The sequence below is a fragment of the Conger conger genome, chromosome 7 (genome assembly GCF_963514075.1).
Source record: "Conger conger chromosome 7, fConCon1.1, whole genome shotgun sequence".
NCBI lineage: Eukaryota > Metazoa > Chordata > Actinopteri > Anguilliformes > Congridae > Conger > Conger conger.
Window position 1 is genome coordinate 15,336,633 of NC_083766.1, and position 23,280 is coordinate 15,359,912.

General features: G+C 41.7%; 1 protein-coding gene across 1 annotated transcript; it reads right to left on the bottom strand.

The window, feature by feature from the left end:
* Positions 1–197: 197 nt before the first annotated feature.
* Positions 198–23,067, bottom strand: LOC133133047 (palmitoyltransferase ZDHHC9-like). Its single transcript, XM_061249005.1, has 9 exons — positions 22,083–23,067; positions 12,586–12,746; positions 9,422–9,580; positions 8,573–8,710; positions 7,364–7,412; positions 6,903–7,005; positions 5,376–5,479; positions 4,720–4,828; positions 198–3,987 (listed from the first exon to the last, which is right to left on the bottom strand). Exons 1-9 carry the CDS (start codon positions 22,247–22,249, stop codon positions 3,781–3,783), a joined length of 1,197 nt encoding a protein of 398 aa, XP_061104989.1. The 5' UTR covers positions 22,250–23,067; the 3' UTR covers positions 198–3,780.
* Positions 23,068–23,280: the final 213 nt, after the last annotated feature.

Below are 23,280 nucleotides of genomic sequence, written 5' to 3' on the forward strand. Positions count from 1 at the left end.
CAAATTTTAAGGTTTAATAATGTAATTTTTTTTCCTTCTGAATGTAAAGCCATTCACCAAGATAAGAGAAGAGCTCATACATTAACCTTTTTTTAGGTCCTTTTCATAACAATAATAGCTTTTGTCAATCTAAACCAAACCAAACTTCATTGCACTATCAAACGTGCTCCAAGGGAAATTCATCACACAGTACAATGTTTTAAGACAAGTCACTTTAATTAACACACACTGAATCTTAATTTTAAAAAAGTGTGAGAAGTAAAGAAAATGAAAAGTAATCACATAATCACAGTGTTATTACAAAGTAAAGTGAACACCTATCAAATGCCATCAATAATCAATAATACCTGCATTATAATACACTAGGATGTATATACCACACTTTCATATCTCCAGGTCACTCATTTGGCGTTGATGCCATAAACCACACATACCTTTGCTGTTTTGCATTGACTCGTAAATGTGAAAATCTGATTTTGACCACCAGCTGGTGGACCCAGCATGTTGTGTAATGATGAAAGGGAGCTGTAAGCAGCCACATTCACTTTCACAGGCTATTTGTGATACTTCCAATTGCTTTCAGGTCCACAAGAAATATTTTCATTTCCCTATTCCTGTCTTTAATGAAACTGAGCTCCTTTACTGGTTGCCAAATTACTGACAGGACTGTAGTGCACTGCATTGCCACTGCACTACTAACTCCTGACTTTCATGTGGTTGAAAAAATGTAGACTCTCTTTGGTAGGTAATCTAATTGAATTGCTGTACTGCGGACATATATACTTTATAAGCTAGCAGTGTTTTAAGAGTGAGAAGAGAACAGGCGTGGAAGTGGGTTAATGATCTCAAACTGAAAGAATGGATGCCTGTGTGTGCTACTCCCAGCTGCATGCTAAGTAACAATTGGGTGGCCAGTCTGTTCAGGATCCACCCTTATGGAATACATCTTCTATGTTCTAAGCACTTTTTACACTGGTAAACAGGAATTGGGTTTGACAATTATGTAAATTTACAAGAGTCTTGGAGTAAACTTGGCATAGCAGTTTCACTACCTTGTGCAGTACTTATGAAGTATAACTCTTGTATACTGCATTTTAACATTGAACTGCACTGTAAGCGAAACTACAGTATAACCTTGCAGTGGCTGCAGTCATTTTTGTAAGGGATGTAGTAGATTCTGCTGATGTGTTTGTCAGTCATACAGAAATTTGTCAAAATGGTTCCTCTTTTTTTAACATACAACACAAGAGTAAATTCCCAGTGAATATCAGACTTCAGGTCAGGTTTTCTTTGTGTGGGACATAAGCTCTGCAAATTGCAGAACCCAGAAAAATCCTTATTCCACCAAAGTGCCTTTCTCATTGCTGAAAGTCTCATGAATTTAGATTTGCTTTGAATGTGCGCCAAATGCAACTGGCAAGCGGTCAGAGTATAAGCAATCCAGTGTTCAGTTTAGTGTGAAATTAACAGATACAAGCAAAAAGGAATGAGTAAAACACCCCCCTTTTCTCAATGGGCCTCATTCACAAAACGTTTCTTCGATTTATTCTTAAAAGTTCCTACGAAAAACTAACGTGAGATTCGTGAAACATGTGTTGGGTTTGGCTGAGCGCTTGTGTGTCTTTGTATAATTGTACTTATCAATCTCTTTTATTGATAAATGAATGAATTACTATGTGTTCCAAATAAACGTATCATACTATTATACCAAACAACAGTAAACGATCACAAGGACAAAAACTAGGTGTGAAAAAACATTCATGATAAACATTAATAAAAATAGAAACTATTGTTTTTGAAAAACTAAACTAAAACTATCAAACCTTCACTTAAAACTAATGAAAACTAAAGTTGAAATCAAAACTAAACACTAAATAACAACTAGTGAAACACTATTCAGACAGGATAGTAAATGTTAAATCAATATGATATTTTTCATTAATATATTACAATATTTATATCATTTACATGTTTTAAGAAACTTTTTGTTCATCTGTAACTACTTAAACTGACTTTGCATAAATAGTAAATTATTCTAAATATAAACATCTCTGATGCATATGACTTTAAGTTTTCAATCACACATAAATTTGGATTGTACCAAAGAACAAATTCAGATAAGAAAAAAATTATGAATGTCCACATTTGTAAGCACAGCTAACAATCAAATCTGGTTGTAGGCATGTTTCGTGAATGAGGCCCAATTATATTATTTTTCGAGTGTAATACACCTGTAAAATAGTTTATGTGTGCTTGGTAGCCTTGAGCTACCAATGTCTTTTTCCTCAAGAAAAGAGAGAAAAGAATTGCAGATAAATAAAGTATATAAAAGAGACAGGGACAAGAAGACAGAAGGGGAATGCTGAAATTCTGGAATGAGCCATGGTATCATTTTGCTGAAAGAGGAGGCTGTAAAGACTTGGCAAAAGGTAAATGAAGAATGCTGAAAGAGAGACGACATGCAGCGAAGCATTTTCCCCCCAAAGACTCTTATTCTTTTATACATTCATCCCACGCCTATCTACACGTTGGCCTTTACAAATAATGGCTTTTCCTTTTTTTGCTCTTCTTTGTCATTTCTTCATTTATAAAAGGTCACATTTCTCACTTACTGTAATACTCCACACATACACAGCATTATATTCTCTCTCAGGAATGTTTTACAACCATCCATAATTGAAGCCAATTGGTTGCTTTGCAGATGACCTCAACTGCTTAGAAAGAGTAGTTCTGAGATAAGGCACAGTTTCTGACTGCCTGCAGCAAATATGACCGTTCCCTTCGCACGCGGCCCGGACAGGCGTGGGACAGAAACTGTCCTCAGTGGAAGAGGGACTGGTGTTTCAGGACTTGAGGCTGGCTTTTGGATCTCAGAACACCATTTTGGCTCTCTTCCGGCTCATGAACTTGAAGCAGAAAGAGACCACGTTCATACTCTAAATAGAACGTGGACTAAGCCAATGCCTGACTGAGAGCAAATTGCAGCATGTTTTAGGGTTTCAGTACCGGTTCTTTTTATGATGTCACATTATTGGGAAGGGGAAATAACAACATCATTCAATGGTGAAACACTCCCTCCTATTCCATTCAACAGATCGCAGGTCTGTTTCATGGACTGAATAGTCATCATAGTTACTGAAAAATAACAGAGGTGAGTTTCAGTTTTTTTGCAAACTGATGTCAGGCCACAGCCAAACCACCAAAGCTCCACCCAGCCAAACAGTCACATAATCTATTGTGCCATTCTTCCTATAAATTGCATAGGTGCTGCTTGGTATTGCAGAAGCTAAAAGGTTTTTCATATTGTTATTTAGTAGAGATACATATGACCAGGATATATTGTCCATGTCAAAGACAGGCAGTCCATGGGGTAGGTTTACACTGGCCATTAACATATAGAGGTCATAGAAATACAAAAAAAGAAAAAACCTAGCGATCAATACAAGCCCCAAGTAGTGGTAAACAATGGACTCCTAGGTAACTGGATTGCATTTTAAGATTTCCCAGTCCCATGTTCCTAGAAAGATGTCCCATGCAAAGTTTGGGTATAAAGAACCAACCATGTCTCAAGGAAGAATGTCATTGGTATGTCACACTAATACAGGCTGGTGTTCTGTAGTGTCATGATCCTCAGTCAGTTTTGGTGGATGATGGGAAAGCCCCCCCCCCCCCACCACCACCACTACATGCCTAATACTGCAAACTAGAGCATCCTCAGTAGTTTCATACAGTGTTTTTGCTTGGATCCAATACAATGCTGGGAAGGACCTCCTGATCCAGCTAGTAGGTGTTCTCTTTGTCTTGGTTAGAGTTTGTGTTGTCGCTTGGTGACTGAGGGGGCAGGTCCTTGGGAGTGGGTGACTCCACCTCCTTCTCAGAGGAGGCAGGGCTTTTCTCAAGACTGGTGATGCCCGCCGTCGAAGGAGTGATGTCATGTTTGGTGAAACCAGGGGCATGTTCCTCAGGAGAGTGCTCTGCTTTGGTTTTCTGCCAAGCAAGAATTAACAGCATGCAGACTCAAAATTCTGTTGGAAGCACGTATTTTATGCAAAAACATGCAGTATATTGCAATCAAAATGATCTTTTTAAATAGGTATATTATTAATAAAAATCAAATAATTTGTTTTAAATTGAGTTAAAATTTAATTGGGACAGCAACATTGTTATTATACTGCCCGCAATTTGGCAATATTATGTTCCTAACAAAGCATTTTACATTTTAACTAATCAGTGGTCAAAGCATTTAGTGGCCTGACAATCAGAAGTGAATTTAAAGTGAATATTTCATACCATTCAACACCAAGCTTAACTAAAACTTAATACAATGCCCTGATGATATAATGTTAGTTTTGTGACAGTGCTACTTTCTGGCTTTCCTAAGGAAGAGGTAGGAATATTATAATGCAATAAGGTTTTTAGAGCTTCAGCAGTGATTTTACATAATGGAAGTGAGACAAAAGTTCAATCACAGAGACGTAGGATAGCAACGCATTGCATAATCGGCCAATCATCAGCATTTATACATAGAGTATAAAAATGCCCATTATCTGCTTCTATCGGCGTTTCAGAAACTCACATCACAGTGCTACTCACATCATGGGCTTTTGGCTAGGCTACCGGTTTGGGACCATCACATTACCAATTAGAGCATTCTTTGGCCGTCTCCAACATGTTTGTCTGTGCGGTCCAGCTGTGAGCGGGGAGCATGACCGGGCTTACCATGGGCTGCACCTCAGGGTTTTTGTTCTTGCTGACGTGCTTTATAGCAGCCGTGGGATTGGCTGAGCCTGACAACCCCTCAAGTGTCAGCCCCCTTCTGTCCAGAACACTGGGAAAAGCAGAGAGGTTAAGAAGCACCACTACAGAACCATTATGGTCAGGGAACAGGGGAAGGGTAGAGAGAGAATTAGCAGAGAAAGAGGGGCGACATTGGCTCAGGCAGTAAGAGCAGTTGTCTGGCAGTCGGAGGGTTGCCAGTTCGATCCCCCCACCCCCCCCTCCCCTCCCTGGTTGTGTCGAAGTGTCCCTGAGCAAGACACCTAACCCCTAAATGCTCCAGACGAGCTGGGTTGTGCCTTGCATGGCAGCCAATCACCGTTGGTGTGTAAGTGTGTGTATGAATGGGTGAATGAGAAGCATCAATTGTACAGCGCTTTGGATAAAGGCACTATATAAATGCCACCATTTACCATTTAGAGGGAAGGAAGGGATGGAGACAGGGAGAGACTAAGAAAGGCAGAAGGTAGAGAAGGAAAGAAAAAAAGAACTAGGGAGCAGATACAGCCAATGAGGACCGAAATAAAGAGAAGGGCAATGATGCTGACAGGGAAAGGGAAAGAACTAACACCATCAAAGGGACAACACGCTGGTCCTACCTGGGGTGCACAGGTCCACACAGCACCTCGCAACAGTTCTTAATGAGGTTCCTGTGACTGTAGGGGTTCTGGACTCGGTTCTTTCCTGACCACGAACCTTTGATCTGCATGACAAACCCGGCCCCAGTGCCAAGGGAGAAAGCAGGTCAGCTTCAGGCCAGAAAATCCAACCTACTCAAGCACACGGCCTGTGATTTTTCCCCAGAAAGACATAGACAACAATGACAGCCTGTGCAGCTTCATTTGCTTTTATTGCTGCATTTATTGAGAATATTTCCTTGTTCTTATGTCCTGTGCCAATGGGCCAAAAGGATTTTGAACTACAAAATAGGCTTTCTATAAATACAATAATTTTACCTTTGAGTTGACTTGCAAATATACCCACTGAAATGATTGGCAGCTGTTCTGAGAATATTTTATTTCTAGAAGTATCTGAAATAGTGTTTAGAGGGATGTGCCAACCACATACCGAAGAAAAAGAAAATACCAAGATGCTTATTATGACCAACTTTCCTGAGGTTTTATTTTCTCACAGAGCAACAACCTTGGTTTCAAGAAGGCAAGAAAAGCAAGGTGACTGATTCATATCCAGCACCAGACAAAGCAATGTTGGCTAGCAACTGGCCTCAACCAATTGGCTTCGGCGTCACTGTGTCCCTTGCTTCAGTCCACAATGTGGCTTTTATAGCACATCAAAGATTTACAGTGTCCTGAGGTAGCTGGCTGCCAAACAGCAGTGAATTGGGAAGCCAGGCACAGCACAGCACTGAGCAGTCGTAGTCAGAACACAGCCACGGTCATCACGCATTTACCACGATTTTGCTGTGTATGCGAAGGTGCCCTTACACTCCATATCGGGATGCATTTGGCTGCCACATGCACCCGGCTGGTATCGATATGCCTATTTTTGGAGTAATCTGAGACAGATGTGACACGCTAGTCCCAGAAAAATATCCACTGCATGTCAAACTCATGGCTCTTTACAACAGAGAGGGACCTGGGAGCTTCGTATGAAATAAGGCATAAATGATGCATTGGTGAGAGGAGAGGGAGGAAGCACTAGCGCACTGCGGTCAAGTCTAAAGGACATTGTCTAGGACACGTTACCCGCTGCTTTGGAAATTCACCGCCTTTCATGTGCAGCAAAACACACAGGTTCAGTTTCTGGGCCATTTTCTTGTGGAGAATAGCATGCTGGGAAACTGACTCACACACATTCTGGATGTGTCTTTGTGTCCTCAGCAAGCTTAAGTCACATAATGTGATGTCACAATACGTGTATACATCACCTCAGATACAACAGCACATTAAATCAATTCCCATTCCAATGCAATGCAAGCACCAATCAGAGTGTTGAAATAGTGACAAACAACCACGGCACAGTACTGCAGTGCAGTATAGTATTGTACGTACCAAACTGAATCAAAGGCCTTAAGGTTCAGATCCCGGTATTGTTATGAACCTATGTATGCAATGTGTAATGTTTAAAATGACAGGCTATAGGAATGAAATGGGAACAGGACTCACATCTTCGTTGGTGGTCTGGTTGAGGGAGATCAGGTAGGTGTGGAATCCGGTCAGCCCCACCACCGACCATAAAGTGAAGAAACAGACCACCACCTCCACCACCGTAGCATCGGGTTAAGGGCATAGCAGGACAAACATACAGACGCAGAACCTCAAATCCTCTTCAGGCCCTCACATCATTAATTACTACAGCCTGAACTCCTGCCGCAGCCACAGATCTAATCCTTAGTTTAATATTTCATCAGATATATTCAAAATAATTTCTATTATAGCAGCCACATACATTTGCAAGCATTAAGCACATATAGATGGTTTTATGTTGTGTATTTAGTGCTTTCCAGACAAGTAATTACAATAGCGTGCTCGTGCACACACACGCACAAGCGCACACACACACACACACACACACACACACACACAGTTTCTGGGAATATTCCATAGATGTGCATCTGAAAGGATATGTTCCCGGAGTTTGCTTAAGTGCACTCACAAAACCAGAGTCCACAGAACCTGAGAGGAGGGCAAGAGAAGACATACTGTCAACATAGTATGTATACACACACACACACACACACACATATACAGCATAAAATTATTCATAAATAAAATGATGTTATCAAACACCTATATCACCCCTGCAAAAAAGTAATTGTCCCCTTAAATTTTATAACTGGTTCCACCACCTTCAGCAGAAATTATTGTAATGCTTCCTATAATTTTATATGATAAACAATCTCTGCATTCCATCACTGAGTCCAATCATCAAAAGATTGGTTTGACTGGAGTGTGTGTCTGTGCAATTTTAGTGCACATTCTCAGCTTTTATTGAAGGGTATGTTTATACACTTTCGTTTCACCATGTTGAAGTTACAACATTTTACGGAAATTCAGAAATGACTTTTTTTTAATACCTGAAGAGTGTTTCTAATCTATCAGACAGGTGTTCATTTTCATTATTATGGTGAGAATTCTTTAGTCATCAACTGTAATTGTATTCCTTGGCCTATTCCTTGCAATTACTTAAACTTAAATTAAAAGCCTAGAATCAAGAATAGATACTGAAACCTTGCTCATAACTGCACTAACGAAGCAATTGACTAATCAGAAACACCTGTGAAGTAATTTGTCTCAAATATTATGTTGCTCTGAAATGGGAGCACTATGTACAAAAAGTGCTGTAATTATGACATGGTGAAACCAAAATGTATAAAAACACACTTTAATAATAAAATCAGAGAATCAGCAATTTAATCAAATTTTTTCACGTGCATTTACGTGATGATCAGACTCAGTGATGGAATGCAGCGATCATCCCACCCTAAATTAAGATGGCAGGCCCAGAGCTAATTAAGCACACTAAAAATACACTCATCCACTGTTCTAAATGGCAAATGAGATGCTTTTTCATCTACTCTGTCTTCTCCTGCTGTCAGAGTGGGGGTAGATGAAAGGCACAGCGCATCACTTTGCCGATTACCGAGAGACGCCACAGGATTCCTAGATGAGCTTCTGCCAATTTCCGTGAATTCCATTTCTGTAAGCTGCACCACCGTGACTGCCAGTGACTCTGCTCCTCTGGAATCTATACGGTCCATGTCCAACAGACATGCTCCTCCCACCTCCCCAAACATCCTAACAGAACCTGCCCTTCTCCCTCAGGAAACACTCACGCATCACCATGTGGACAATGTCGAAGGCGAAGATAAAGATGGTCAGAAGTGAAAGCGACAAGGTGAACAGGTAGAAGTAGCGGTAGTTTCTCTTGCCCACGCAGTTCCCAACCCAGGGACAGTGGTGATCAAAGCGGTCTGTGGTGAGAGAGAGAGATTATCGTCTTTATTACTGTCTATGTCTCTATGAGGGGCAAGTCTCTTTTTAAACATACTCTTTCATGTTCTACTCTTGAGCAGTCGAAACACACCTCTCTGATGTCATCCACGGCCTGATTTTCAGAACATAATTTGCATGAGAAAATGCATGAATATGGATTGCTCTTTGCTGCAAGGAATTTTCCATGGGAATGCTCATTAATGCAAATCAGTACATGGAAAATAAAGTCACCAGCCAGAAATTGTATAATATATGACAGGAGGACAAGAAGAGTAATTTCCAAAAGCAACAATGTTCTGTTCTGTTTCTTTCTTTCAGGCTGGACAGCTGTCCTGTGCGCAAAGGGACAGAGTGTGCACTGAAACCAGGCCAGACGCAGACACAGAAACTGCAGTGTTCGCTAAATATTGACTTAGCCAACCCCATTCAGACTGGAATTGGAATGACTCCTCAATTAAATCTTGACAGCGTGGCTTGACTTCAAGTCACATTTCTCCCACCTGTTCATGTGCTGGCTGAATTGTTTTCAAACTTATTCATCTATTTTTGGATGGACCAAACATTTTGGATGGACATCTAATTAAACATTGTAAAAAGATGCATTCCTCATCGGGCAAATGAAAGAGCTGTAATCCCCAGGGATGGAGGGGTGAGGGGGCTGCCAGTGTCCCCCCGTGTGCCGCGCTCACCCACGCAGTTGTCGCAGATGCTGCAGTGGGAGGCTCGAGGAGGACGGAAGATCTTGCAGGTGTAGCAGTACTTGAGCTTCACGATCTGGTTGTTGATCTGAACGTTCCTGATGCGGGGAGGAGGCCGCTGACCTGGCGGGACATTCCCGTTAGCCGCTTCTGTGAAAGACAGAAGGGGGGGGGGCTTAAGCATGTAGAGGAGGGGATAGACACTTCTCCTCCTTAAAGGGTGTCATCAGCAGGAGGCTGCAGTGTTCCAATCAATGCAAAATGAGCTACGGTCAAGGATTATAGACACATGGAACACAGACCGTGACAGAAGAAAATGGTCTACAATGTCATAGGATGCTGTTTCAGAGAAGGGATTAGAAAGCAGGTGTAATTCACTTGGACTCGGAATCACCAGACAACCCGCAAGCCTCAAAATGTTCTACGTCTTGTATTCATGAGCATTCTTCTGTGCGATTTCAACTCGAAAACATAGTACCATGACATGTAAAGCGACTCTCAGAAGGTTTAACTTGAGAGTAGATCATGTCTACAAAGAATTAAGATGGACTTTCAACACAAACTCAGTCACCATGATCGAGAGAGAAATGAAGCCGATCTCCTGCAGAAGCCTCCTTCCCACCAACTCACCCCTCTCAAATATTAATGGCCACCTTTTAACCAAGGTGTTTAGAAACTATTTCTTAGCAACTCATTCAAAGCTACCCTGAAATCTGTAGGGAATCTCGATGGCAGTCCACATCCCTTAATGATATAAAAGTTGTATGTTTTAATTACAGCCGGGTAACAGCGATCTCCCTCGGGTGGCCTGCTGTTTATCTCCTGTCTTCATTACTTATTCCAGGAAGAAGTGCCACTGCCACCCCATTAGCATTCCTCCCAGACCACGGCGCTAACAGGCTGACATGATTTCATCACACAACTGGGGCTTCATCACCAAGACGCCCCTGGGTCAGGTGGCACGTTCAAACACTCTGGCTCCCCAGCCGGCCTCCCTTATGGTGAAACATATTGTTGCATTCGGGGAAGACAGACCCAGGGAAAAATGTGCAGTCAGACCAACCACGGGGGCAGCAGCTCCATATATCAGTCCAAGCCTGTGTCGAATTCTAAGTGCTTTGTTTTTCAGATCACTCACAGTGCAGCTCAGTCTTTAAATATGCTTATGGGCATCACATCTGGCAGTGAGGTGAAATTATAGAAGTGGTTATAGACGCAATTCACAGATAGATGATTCCTGCATTGTTTAGTTTCCACCTATGTATGTACAAAAATGAGCCAGAAGCTGACGAGGGACGTAGCTCAAGGCAGTATTCACATTAAATGGTTCAAGATGAACCATGATTAAAATATGTTTGTTTGAGATGATGATGCATGTAGAATTGCATATGTAACTAGAAGTACATGGAAAATAAATAGCCTTATTCATTACAGAGTGAGGGAGAAGGGTAATAATCTCATGAATGTTAATGCATGTGTCTCAAAACAAGAATTTAGTAAGATCCTCCTATTCACTTTTTTCAATCAATAATGCTACTCTTAAAAGAAGGTGATGTTTGGTATTAATGTTCTCTAGAGTTTCTCTCTGCCTGGTTAGTGCCCTCATCCACCGAGAAGACAAAAACACTGCTCTCTGGGGAAGGAGGAGGCAAGGAACAAGAGAACACACACCCAAGTATGCAAAGGAAAGAAAACAGCTGCACCTGTGGCCTAGGGCCTCTAACGCTTTGATATGCCTCTTCAAATTTCTAATTTCATCACAATATTCATCAACATTGATTTTTACGCCTGATATTTATTTTTAAAATATACTGTACGAAGGAGTCAGGATTGATGGCGAATTCACAGCAGTCCTCCTGCAGCAGACTTTGTAAGGGCAAGCCTCCTTCTTCGTCTCGCGAGGGGTTGACCGCTTCGATCCGCCCACACCTCATCCACAGCGAGCAGAGGAGAGGACGTCTGAAGGGCAGCGTAAATCTCAGCCGCAGACGGAAGGGGACAGGGAGGGCCCACGGTCAATGAGCACCCGTCTGCAGAGAAGCGCTCATAGCAGAGACCGGGTCACTGTGGTCGTTCTCTCCACAGAAATAGCAGCAAAGCTCTGCCTGGCCAGTTCACCCGAGGGTGAAACTGTTGAGGTCAAACACCATCAATCCCGGTACTGTACGTACAGCTGAGGATGAGGTACTCTATCAAGGAAAAATTCTCTTTCACAAAACAAGGCAATGAAAAACAGGGAGGGATATTTAGCCACAATTATAAGTCTTCACCGGGGACTCTCGTCTTTCTACTCTACTATACAGGGAAGAACAGGATTGGAGAATTAAGTTTGTGGGCAAGAAACAGGCTGCAAAAGAGCCACACCCTAAGCAGCTTACTAAATAAGGAGGGGGAAGCAGTGCAATTTGGGCAGACGAGCTGAAGAGAGCATGGATGAGGGCTTTAGACAAGCCCGACGAACATTAACATAAGAAACATTAATAAGTAAACAGAGCCGCATCATAACTGCACCGGTGGGGACACAGAACTGCCGCAGTAGTCGTGTCTTTATATCTGCCTACACTTCACCTGGCCTAAATTTGTGCAGCAGCAAACGAAGCATCAAATGTATTTAAATGTGTGGCAGTCGGGGCAAGGTGACTCACCCTTGCTGAAAACCCCAGGACTGGGTCTGATTCCAAGTTGTATGCTTCCTTCCTGACATTCCCTTCCCTTGCTTCAAGGGGGGAATCCCCAGAATGGCAGGATGAAATATTGAGGCCACAGCAAGTGGGGTTCCGAATTATGAAAAGGGAGGGAGCATTTATATTCTGTAGCTCGTGTTTTTGAATGACATTAAGAAATGAAAATGTGCCAGGATGGTTGTTATGAATTATTGACAAACATTCCAATGTCATCCAACGGAAAAAGGGAATACTTGCACACAGAGCCGGGTATATATAGGGTAGCACTAAAGGTTGCGAGGACCATTCAGTTCCATTTTGGTTTGTTCACCGTCTATCCTCCCTTGCAGAGCACCTGTTAAGTTTGCTTGTACGTCACAAATTGTAGTCACAAAATACCTCCCCTGAGGGAAGACGTCAAGTGAAGGGAATGTGTTAAAGTGGAATCAAACCCAGCTTTCACCCTGACCCCTGGCCTGAGGAAGAACTCACCAATCTCCATCTCAATGAAGGTGGCCTCTTCTGGCAGAGCTCGGGGAAGCACACCGGGATCGCTGAAGCTAGTCCTGAACAACATGGCCACCACAAACAGGAATAGCACGGCTCCAACTGCAGGGATGGCAGGGGACAGGTTGACAGCCAGGTATGGGCACCTGCAAGGGACAAAAGAAAAAAGGCACAACTAAAATGTAAAAATAAGTATGGGTTGCATTTGTCATTCAGTATAATAAATGGTTTCCTTAAAATAGTACCTGCCAAAGTAGAGATTATTCTCCAAAAATAATAACCCCATAGAATGCCTGACATTGAATGGCTGCTTGAAATAAGCATTTTTTACAATCCAACTGAGAACCTAATTTTAACCCTAAATAAATGTGGGATAATGTGTCTTTTCAGCAAATTGATCCATTAAAGCTTACACAGCTTGATTGAAAATAGACCCGAATGAAAATGTCTATGTACCCTTGAAAGTGGCCTTCAGCACAGCTGCAGTGAGCAGTGGCACGTTCTGCCTCTGGCCCTGGGTACCTGTCGGCCGTGCCAATGAATAAATTACAGCCAGGGGCAACATTTACTGAGCCAAGAAGAAGTGAAAAGATGCCGCAACCTATTAGCATTGGCATAAAGACACAGCGAATGACTGCTGCTGCAGCACAGAAGTCTGAGAGCACTTTGTTGCGAGGGCGGCAAATCCTGCAATGCTGCACGCATCAGCAGCCTGCCAAAGGCCACACCGATACAGTGTGGAGAACTCTGAAATCAATAGAGACTTTCACTACTGCTTGACTGCAAGGAAGATTATCCTTTTCCAGTCTTCTTACTTTCTCCTCTTCCAGTAAAGCATCTTTTTGACAGTGTCACCATAAAGAAGAAGAAGAATGGGAAAATGAAATATAATATAACTGAAGACTATACGCAGAAACAGTAAACACACAGTCCATTTACAGAGCATAATACAGGGTGTGAACCTTTTCTTCGCAAGCTTTACCCACAGAAGCAGTAACGTAACCTGACACTGGCAACACGAGTTTGCTGAATGGAGGCAAACAAAAACAACAAAGTGTCAAAAAAGGGCCTGTTTTCTTTTACTAACAGAACCTCTCCATCTCTTTCTCAGTAACGATGACACGCTCCTCTAACTAACAAGCAACAGGAATAAAAAGACAAGCCATAGTTCAGAAAGTGTAGAATCTTATCCAAGGACGCTTCAGGATTCAGCGATAATTTTTTTTCCATAGGTTTAAAAAACTAGTTTGCGTTAGTATACTTCAAGTATACTTCCTTCTATTTTTTCACATGGGTCCATGATAGGAAAACAAAGCTGTGTCCCTCCAGGCACAGTGTGAGGACTGCACAGGTAAGTCACCATGTGCTCCAGCTTCACTGCCAGAGGGACCGGTGACGTGATCACAGCTTTGGCACAAAATCCAACTGAAGAAAATATTCTCAATTGTAAACGATACTGAAAGCTTGTTCTCCTCTTTACTGTCAGTGTGGATGCTCTTTGGGCCTCTGAATTACATTACATTAACGGCATTTGGCAGACACTCTTATCCAGAGCAATGTACAGTTATAAGCAGGAGACAATCCTCCCCTGGGTCAAGGGCCCAACGGCGGTGTGGATCTTGTTGTGGTCACACCGGGGATCGAACCACCGACCTTGCAGGTCCCAGTCATGTCCATTAACCACTACGCTACAGGCTGCCCCTTTGGTAATGATACCACAACCTGTGATGACCAGTAGGTGCACTTTATTATCCACACCCATCAAAACGGTATGCTTCCTGACAGACCATGATTAGTTTGGTTTCCTGAGCAGGGAGAGACTCTGGTGCCACACTTATTAGGGGGCACAGGATAGCAGGTCCAAATTTAAAGTGCAATTTCTGTTTCATTCCACGAGGAAGGCCCTGATTAAAACTGCAATCTATCACGGTCATGCAACACACCCCTATCTGTTTCCAAGCACAGGTTCCCAGCCCACATGCCAAATCCTCTGGGTTTTATTTCCTGTTAACTTCAGTCACTGACATCTTGTTAAAAATGTATGGCACCGTGTGAGGTGTGTGTGGGTTCAAAAAATGTTGTGTTTTCCTTTGTGACACAAGACTGCATGAAAACCTGCTTCCTGCCCCCAATTAATTTAGTAACCCAAAGGCTTTGATTTAAAATTCTAATATTCCTCCTCAGCTTTCAAGTGCCCTATAATTGTGAGTGTGAATAATTAAACTGGCTCCATAATGATTTATTTTCATACTTGGTGGAGTGATATCAGTCCTGGATTAATGATTAATTGGTAACCAAGCAGACGGTTTTACAAGCCTCTTCCTCACATACAGTGTGGGATTAAACCTGCCTGGCAGCATCATGTACAGCACACTATTCCCGTGCCACTGTGCATTCAACAGAAAACTGTGCATAAATTATAAAGAAAATAATAAATATAAAGTCCATCCATGACACTTCAGACAGACAGACAAAAGGGAAATACATAACTTCCACTACTCCTGTGATCGGTGGCAAAAGGTTAAAAAAAAAAATGCTTCAATCCATACCAAGGAGAGGGGAAGTCTAAGGAAACCAATGCAAGCAAATGCATGTTTGGTGTATAGATGCAGCGACCAACCCCAGGGACATACGGTTCCCCTCCTTTCACTTTCACAGTCCTCTCACTATGCACAGCCAGCCTCCACTGGGATATTAACACACTACCCTCCTCAGAGATAAAGGCTAATAAAAACTGTGCTAATCAGGTCTGAAAAGCTTTGATTCTCTCCAGGGTGTTCTCTTAATCAGTGTGGCCATGCTGGCTGGATACACTACGGCCTCTTTGCAGTCTGCAACACATGGAAATGGATGTCTGGTTTAGAGGTTGAAGATGTAATGGCTTTTCAGTGTTTATTTTGTTTTTGCTGTTGTTTACCTGGACAAGTTCTCTATATACATAAAAGGCTGCAGGCTTGCTGCATGGTGCTGTCAGGGAAATTGCTTTGGATTCTGCTTTGTGTAATATACTCAAAGGTCAGGTCTGGCTGGCTAATATTTAATCCCTTTATCAAAGCAGCTCAGTTAAACCAGTCCTTTTGTAGCAATGATGAATGTGCATGATGTAGGTACAATTCCAGACTGTGTCGCATCCTCAAAATGAATCATTGAGCTCTACAACATGGTATTTCTTTGCAACTGTCACATTTGTTAAATAAAACCGTAGCAGCCTCCCTGATTCCTAAACATCCCAGGTAATCCCAGGTAAATGGGGTGACATTGGCTCAGGCAGTCATCTGGCAGTCGGAGGGTTGCCGGTTCGATCCCACCCTGGGTGTGTCCCTGAACAAGACACCTAACCCCCAAATGCTCCTGACATGCTGGTTGGTGCCTTGCATAGCAGCTAAGTGTGCATGATTGGGTGAATGAGAAGCATCAATTGTACAGTGCTTTGGCACATATAGGCACTATATAAATGCCAACCATTTACCATCATGAGGCAATGAATTCCTCTATCACATGGTTAAAGAAAACATGGCATCCACTGGAAAGCAGGAGATGGGACACTACAACCAATAAACAAATAAACACAAGAAACTGTAAATGCAGCACACACGTCTATGCTGCAGACCTCTCCATGGGGCGAACCCACACTGCTGGTGTCACCACTGATATCGCAGAGGCACCATTTCTCTCAGGCATCCCACATCTGTTTTTTTCTTTTCACAGTGGTGGCCCCTTGAACGAGAGTGTATGAAGGAAAGATAGCAGCAAGGGAAGGAAATATTGGGCTTTAAGAGCTCTGATCTTTTCCCTGGGACTGACGACCCCATCAGCAGCCTATCATACCCACTGCGGAGGCGTGACATCTGCATTTAGGCTGCTCTGCCTGAGCCTGGAGAAGCTGCTGATGGTGTGTGGATGATGATGATGAAGCCATTCAACCGTGAGGCACCCCCCCTCCACTACACACCGTCACTCCAAAGGTAATGTGGCCTTCACCACTGAAGACCCATTTCATGCCCTGCTATTATAAATACTTTATTTGGACTTCACGTTATAAGCGATGTTGCACAAGAATGTTGCCACATGCGTTCAGATGCAAATAAAGAGGTGTGAAAGAAAATCAATGGCGCTTTCCATCTTCACCATCAGCTAGAAGACGAGGTGAGAGGGAAGAGAGATGAAACGTTGCGCTAGACGTCACCAGGGGATCCGACTAGTGCTTGTAGCCAACCCCACCGCCATCCCTGGCAGTTCTTTGATTTCTCTTTGATTCAGGAAGCAGCTGGTACCTCTCTTTCCAAATGCACTTCTGAGAGACTCCCGGAAAATGAAAAGATTCAAACCAGCTACGTTTCTGACCTACTGCCTTCCTGAGTCCTCTGAACCCATGTCTGTATGAAGCCAGTTAGTAAGCATCATTCAATCAATTAAAAATCATTGCAATGAATATCATCCTAAGAGCCTATAAATATCGAGACATGACGATGTCCCTACTGGCCACATTTGGGTTCATTCTTCCTCCACTGGGAAATGGCAACACTGCTTATTTTATGAAATAAAAAGTCCAGTTATTTTGCCGTTCATTTAATTTATAACCAGTTTTTCATGGGCAGATGCAGCATCAAGATAATGTAGCTTAACTCCATACAGCATTCAGCATCTTTTACATTACATTACATTACATTATTGGCATGTGGCAGACGCTCTTATCCAGAGCGACGTACAACATCTTCCAGTGAAGCATTTGCATTGACAAATATGGTAACATATAATATTGTGTAATATCATTACTGATAACATTTAGCTACCCCAACCAGCAAGCATAAGAAAATTAACTGCAATAGATGAATGTATTAAAGCATCAGCACTTCAGTCTGTTATTACTTTTTCTGAGACAAAAGGGGCACTGTATTCAATGAATATTTGCAGCCCATGCTGGATTTCTCAATACACTGTGGTGGTAATGCTCTAATTATTAGTCCATATTCAGCCAAGTATGGTAGATTGTGGATGAATTAAAAGGCAATGTGTAAAGTGATGAGTGCCGACAATGCTAATGCTAGCAACTGCTCATCCTTCAGATATGTTTACTTTAGCATTAAAATAAAATGGATTGTTTTCTTTCCTGCACTGATGAAGTTAGGTGAGTTCCTATTGTTCCAACACATTGGCAGTCCACCACCCTGGTGCACCCTGTGCACATGCCAACTAGTATAGTTGCTGTAATGATAAGAAATGCCAAAACTTATTATATTAAAGGATAGCCAGGAGGCCATATCACCAGACTCACTGTGTCAAAACAGTGCTAAACACAAGCTAGATGTTCAGCCACAAACTGCCAAAAGGACCTTTACTTGTTTTCCCATGTTTATTCATTTCTTGGCAGTACCAAGAAAAGGCCTTCCATTACAATCAGATTACATGATGACCTCATTTTTGTTCCTCACGTCACAATGGCAGGGCACTGGAATTGGTCTACTATGAAGTACTATTTCCCCTTATGGAATAAAATGGAAATTAACTGGAAATAATTACTTCCAGTTTTCTGCCTACGAGGTTGTGGTTGAAATGCAAATCACTGTTTAGAATGAGCTCCCAATGTCGGTCAGGTAGCTTCGGGTATTTTTCAGACTATGGATGGTTTTACACCAATCCCATCACCTTCTGAGATAAATAAGACCTATAGCAGTGCAGTACACAATTTTTTCACTGTTAAGGCATCAAAAGGTGTCTGTGTACAGACATGTTGCTTATCCCTGCCACTTTGGAGAGTTGTAACTTCTACGTTTAGAAAGTTGACCAGGACAGGATAGTTTTCCAAATAAACAAATAAATAAGAACAATCCAACCCCCATTATTTCTGAACCATGATCAGTTGGAATGAGGCACAGTGTCTTTCCCACCTCCTGCTCTCTTTTTAAACAGGCTAAACCAGCAGAAATCCGCACATTCCTCCTGTCTTCTGTTCTGCTGACTCAAAGACCACTTACCAGTTGGAATTTCACACATAACGTAAACCACCTCAATGAGACATAATTAATTGCCATTTGAATATGATTTCACACTGATACATATAAACCCATTGAGCTACATTATAGCATGCAGACTGCATTATATGATTTTCTTAGCAGACAGCGTTCAGCACTCAGGAAGCTACATCTGTTAGTACTGTAGTATAGTATAGTATAGCAAAACAGTTAGTACTGTTATATAAAAATATGAACAATCAGAAGGAAGTAGAAATAGTGGAGCCCTACACAGATGTCTGAGTTCTCCAACAATCCCTATGTACTTAACTAAGCCTGTCAAAACCAGTTTTTCTACATAGCTTCAACACTGTTATATCATGTAGTCCCCCAGCTCTTTCCTAGGTTTCTGGATCAATGATGTCAAAATGGGGGAGGGGATGGTCAATAACCTTATCTAAATAACCACATGCAATTCCTTCCCTCCAAATAATCCAAGCCACAGATAATTTTAGCATACAAGCACTACAGAGGCCTGGTTTGAATTTCTGAATTTCCAATATTATCACATGATGTGAAATGAGAGGTTTACACCTCAGCTCAGCTTTATTTTTTGTCTTTTTTTCTGGCAATACATATGTCTGTGATACTTGGTTGCATCCTCCCAACATTCAGACAATGCGCTCTGAATTCAAAACCAGGCCTTCACTGATTGAAGACATTTACCTCCAATAAGAACTTCATCCATGATACATTTCGGAAGAGGCACCATGCATTTTATTTCTAAGATCAGATGGCTTTTGCCCTGTCTCAGCCTTTTGATTCATCAACACAGGATTCCTCAGATGTGCTTCCCTACAGCACATCTGCAGCTTTTCCGATCCTTCATCTTGACATCAGAAAAATACCTAATGGCACTATGACGGGAATTTCTAAATTATTCCCATTTTCAATTTCTACGTAAATACACCTCCTCCATGAGGAATAATGGATCACTGTAACATTAAAATAGTGCTTCCAACTCTCAGCCATTAGCCTCTGCTGGGCTGGGCTCTTCTCTACTGCAGAGATCTGTCTTGGAACAGTATGTTGGTTAAAATTAACAGGAAATAGAGCTAATGGATCTAATGCAGAGAAGTCAGGACTGCTGGACTGCTCTCCAGCCTGCTGCAGTGGCAAGTCAATTACAGCCCCCAGGGTACCAAATCAAAGCTTAAAAATGGACCTCACAGGGATAGAGCCACGGCCACTGCTGGTACAGCGCCCAGTGGTTTCAGGCCTAATTAAGTCAATCACAGCAAAAATAATTAAACAAGGAAAATAGCAATGCATCCCACACACAAAACCTCTGTTTAAATGAGAAACACCAGCTTTATTTATGGATATAAAACATATAGAGCATGGTTGCCGTCATCATTCTTGGGATCTTTCATGGTTAGAAGGAATAAAGACATCTCTGGCACAGTAGGGATTCCTATTCATGGGTGTAATTGGAACCTGTTTAAGTTCACTTCCAAGCAGTTTCCTGTCTGAACAAGTGGCTTCCCATTATCTCCACAGGGAGAAAGGGGCTGATAGCAGAGGAGGAATTTGTATTGTCACTAGTATGAAGTGACCAGTTGTGATGTCATGATTAAGATGCTGCCGCCAAGATGGTTCAGTGCAGGGAGGTAATAAAAGCACATTCCATTTCTCATGCACGTTGCTTCCTAGCAACAATGAAAGCTGAGCTCTAGTTCAACAAAAATATGTGCAACAATGCAACAAAAGAAAATGAAGATATTCTAAGTATAAAACCATGTTCTTCTGTATGTGAGTGTGCACATGCATGCCTGTGTGTGTATTGCATATAAACAGTGTTAAAATGCATGCTCTATGCCACGTTCACAAAACAGACACACAAAAAAGAATACAATTATGTAAAGCACAGACCACTACATTACATTATTGGCATTTGGCAGACACTCTTATCCAGAGCGACGTACAGTTCATTAGACAATCCTCCCCTGGATCCTCCCCTTCCCAGGGTTAAGGGCCTTGCTCAAGGGCCCAATGGCTGTAGGGATCTTACAGGCTACATCGGGATTAGAACCATGGACCTTGCGTGTCCCAGTCATTTACCTTAACCACTACGCTACAGGCCGCCCACTATCAATGAAACAATTACCCTGATTGGTTAAATAGTCAACCATAGTGTTATGGAAAACCTCAAATAAATTAGGTTAAAAAGTATTACCGGTCACACAAATTACTGAATGGTAGTTCACACAATTTAAGAAAAAAAAAAAAAAAAAAAAACTCAACCATGAAGAGCAAGACACTTTCAAAACAGCCAAGAAACAAAACAGCAAACTGCTCAGAAGACGGATTAAATAAAGTCAAAGGCGCTGAATATCTCTCTGTCGATCATGAAAGGGGGCTTGGTGTATCATACCACCTCGGCACTGCCTATATCAGTTTCCTCCTCACAAATGAGTAGCTGCTCAAAGAACACTGGTCAAGGGGATTGGTGTGTGGCCAATTGAAACTTTAGAAGAGTTACAGTACATTTCACTCCACAGAATTGGCCTGCCAGTGCACTGAATGTAACGCTTAATTTATCCCAACTGATCAAAATTCATCATTCTTTTGCTGTAAATTCCATCAAAAAAATGTTTGTTTTTTTTTCAGTAATGGTTCGCTTCTTCCTATTGTCGTACAGGCCTGATTTGTGTTCAGAAAATTGCAGTATGTCACTTACAAAGAGACTGAATACTTAATCAGAATTTCAGTTTTTAAAAGACACAACAAAATGTTTTCTGTTTGATCGACTCTGAGAGAGGATGGGTTACTCTTGATCCCATCAGTTTGTTCAATTTACACTAACACTTGCTGTGTAATTATTTATTAACTATATCAATCTTTTTTCTGCAGAGAGTAGGTTGTGTAGTCTTTAGCCCTGGCAGCCTTGGCCTCCCCAGGTCACCCTTCACACTATCTGCCAATGAGAGGACTAAACACCACAATTCAGCTGTAATCCACTACCAGTACAGGATCACAGAAAATCAGACATCACCCATTAAGCACTGGTACTCAGTGGACATTCAAAAACCAAGCAGTTCAGAGAAAGCTTAAAATAACTCAATTTAAGGGAACTCAATACAGGTGCCTGCATCTTTCTGTTATTGGTTTTTAGTACCAAGACCTACTACACCATCTTAGCACTTGAACCCATAGACCAATAGAATGCTGTAATTTCTTTAGAAGACATGCAGACCCTAGCGTCAATATGTATTAAGCGGACGCTCTTGTTAGTGAATTTGTGTAAATTCCTACCATCTCATGAAATATATTGGCTTTAATTCAAGCAGGCCTAGGCCAACACCATATATATATATATATATATATTTTTTTTTTAAGAGTATCTTCCTGCGTTGCAAACGTATTTTAAAAAAGGGTTATTTTGAGTTACGTATGTTAGTTATATTCGGTATTTGGTTAAATAAACAATCACCTTTCCGTCATGCAATTTTGAAAGATGGGCGTACTTACTCGAATACAAAAAACAGAGCGCAGGTCCCGACTATTAAAAATAAGGTCAGATAGAAGACGCCTTTCTGCCTTGCCATCATCACACGTCCATCGCAGCAGAAAGTGTTCTTGCCCGGGAGATTTTCCCATTTTCGTCTTGCCTTTTTTGCCACCATTACTGTCGACATTCTTAACGTTTGTCGTCGTCCAATCAAACTTAAAGATTCATTCAACAGAACGGGAAGAAACACGCGTATTTTGTTACGATTCCGATGTTCACAATATTTATGTTACGAGTCAAATAACGTGGTTCTTCCAACCAAGTCTTAAATTACATTTGAATGACAGCGCTGCCACAATCAGTACACATGGTTTCTGTAAGATTCTAGAAATATGCATTACTATTCAGTCAATTTGACGTGCCATGGCATTGTAGTCTTCACATCGATGCTCTTCCCATATAATATGAATATGTAGCCTACCAATAGCAATCCAGGCGCAATATTTTGTACCTCGTTAGTGTGTGGTAATTATTAGTATATCGTTCTAATGTCATGCGTTGGTTTCCCAGCAAACAATGTATCACAACACTTGCTATAGCCACATTTCTAACAAGGCAAGTTTCCTCGTTTCAATGCGATTCCACAGAATCCCTGTCCTGTGTCCATGTCTTCATTTTATCTCCAGGATAAACTGACGCACTGCTTTTCAATCGACCATTGAATAAAGTATCATGTTCGCTTTTTATCCAAATGGTTAAGAAATCCTCACGATCCCTTAAAAAAAATCCATAGAGCTTCATATGCGCTTCAACGTATGACTCGTGAAAGATATACATTCGGGTTATTGAAACCATCTGTAATCTATCGTCATTGATTGATGGTTCCTTTTCCTATTTGCTCACACAATTTCCATTCTTTGTTCGTATTTCTTACACCGTGGCGTTCGATCTGCAGTTGCGGAGGTGAAGCAGACCAGTGCTGAGAATTTGCGACAAACTGCGAGGAGTATTTTGTTCGCTGTGCGATGAGGGTGCCCGGCTCCTTCATTTCTGATCAATGGGAGCAGGAAACACGCCTAGTATTAAAACCCTTGTGTTAAAGGAACAGCACTGTATACCTACTGTTATGACAATATCCACCACGATTCAAATAATGATGACAAATAATGGCATAGGCTAGTCATAGCCTACATGGAAGTATACAAAAGGTAATAGTGA

What these genes read in the sequence shown, in the direction of transcription:
- LOC133133047 (XM_061249005.1), bottom strand. Translation starts at nt 22,249, where the DNA reads ATGTCGACAGTAATGGTGGCAAAAAAGGCAAGACGAAAATGGGAAAAT. An exon ending in CTTCATTGAGATGGAGATTG is followed by an intron (nt 9,581 to 12,585) that starts GTGAGTTCTTCC and finishes TGTCTTTCACAG; the next exon opens with AAGCGGCTAACGGGAATGTC. An exon ending in CATCTGCGACAACTGCGTGG is followed by an intron (nt 8,711 to 9,421) that starts GTGAGCGCGGCA and finishes CTCTCACCACAG; the next exon opens with ACCGCTTTGATCACCACTGT.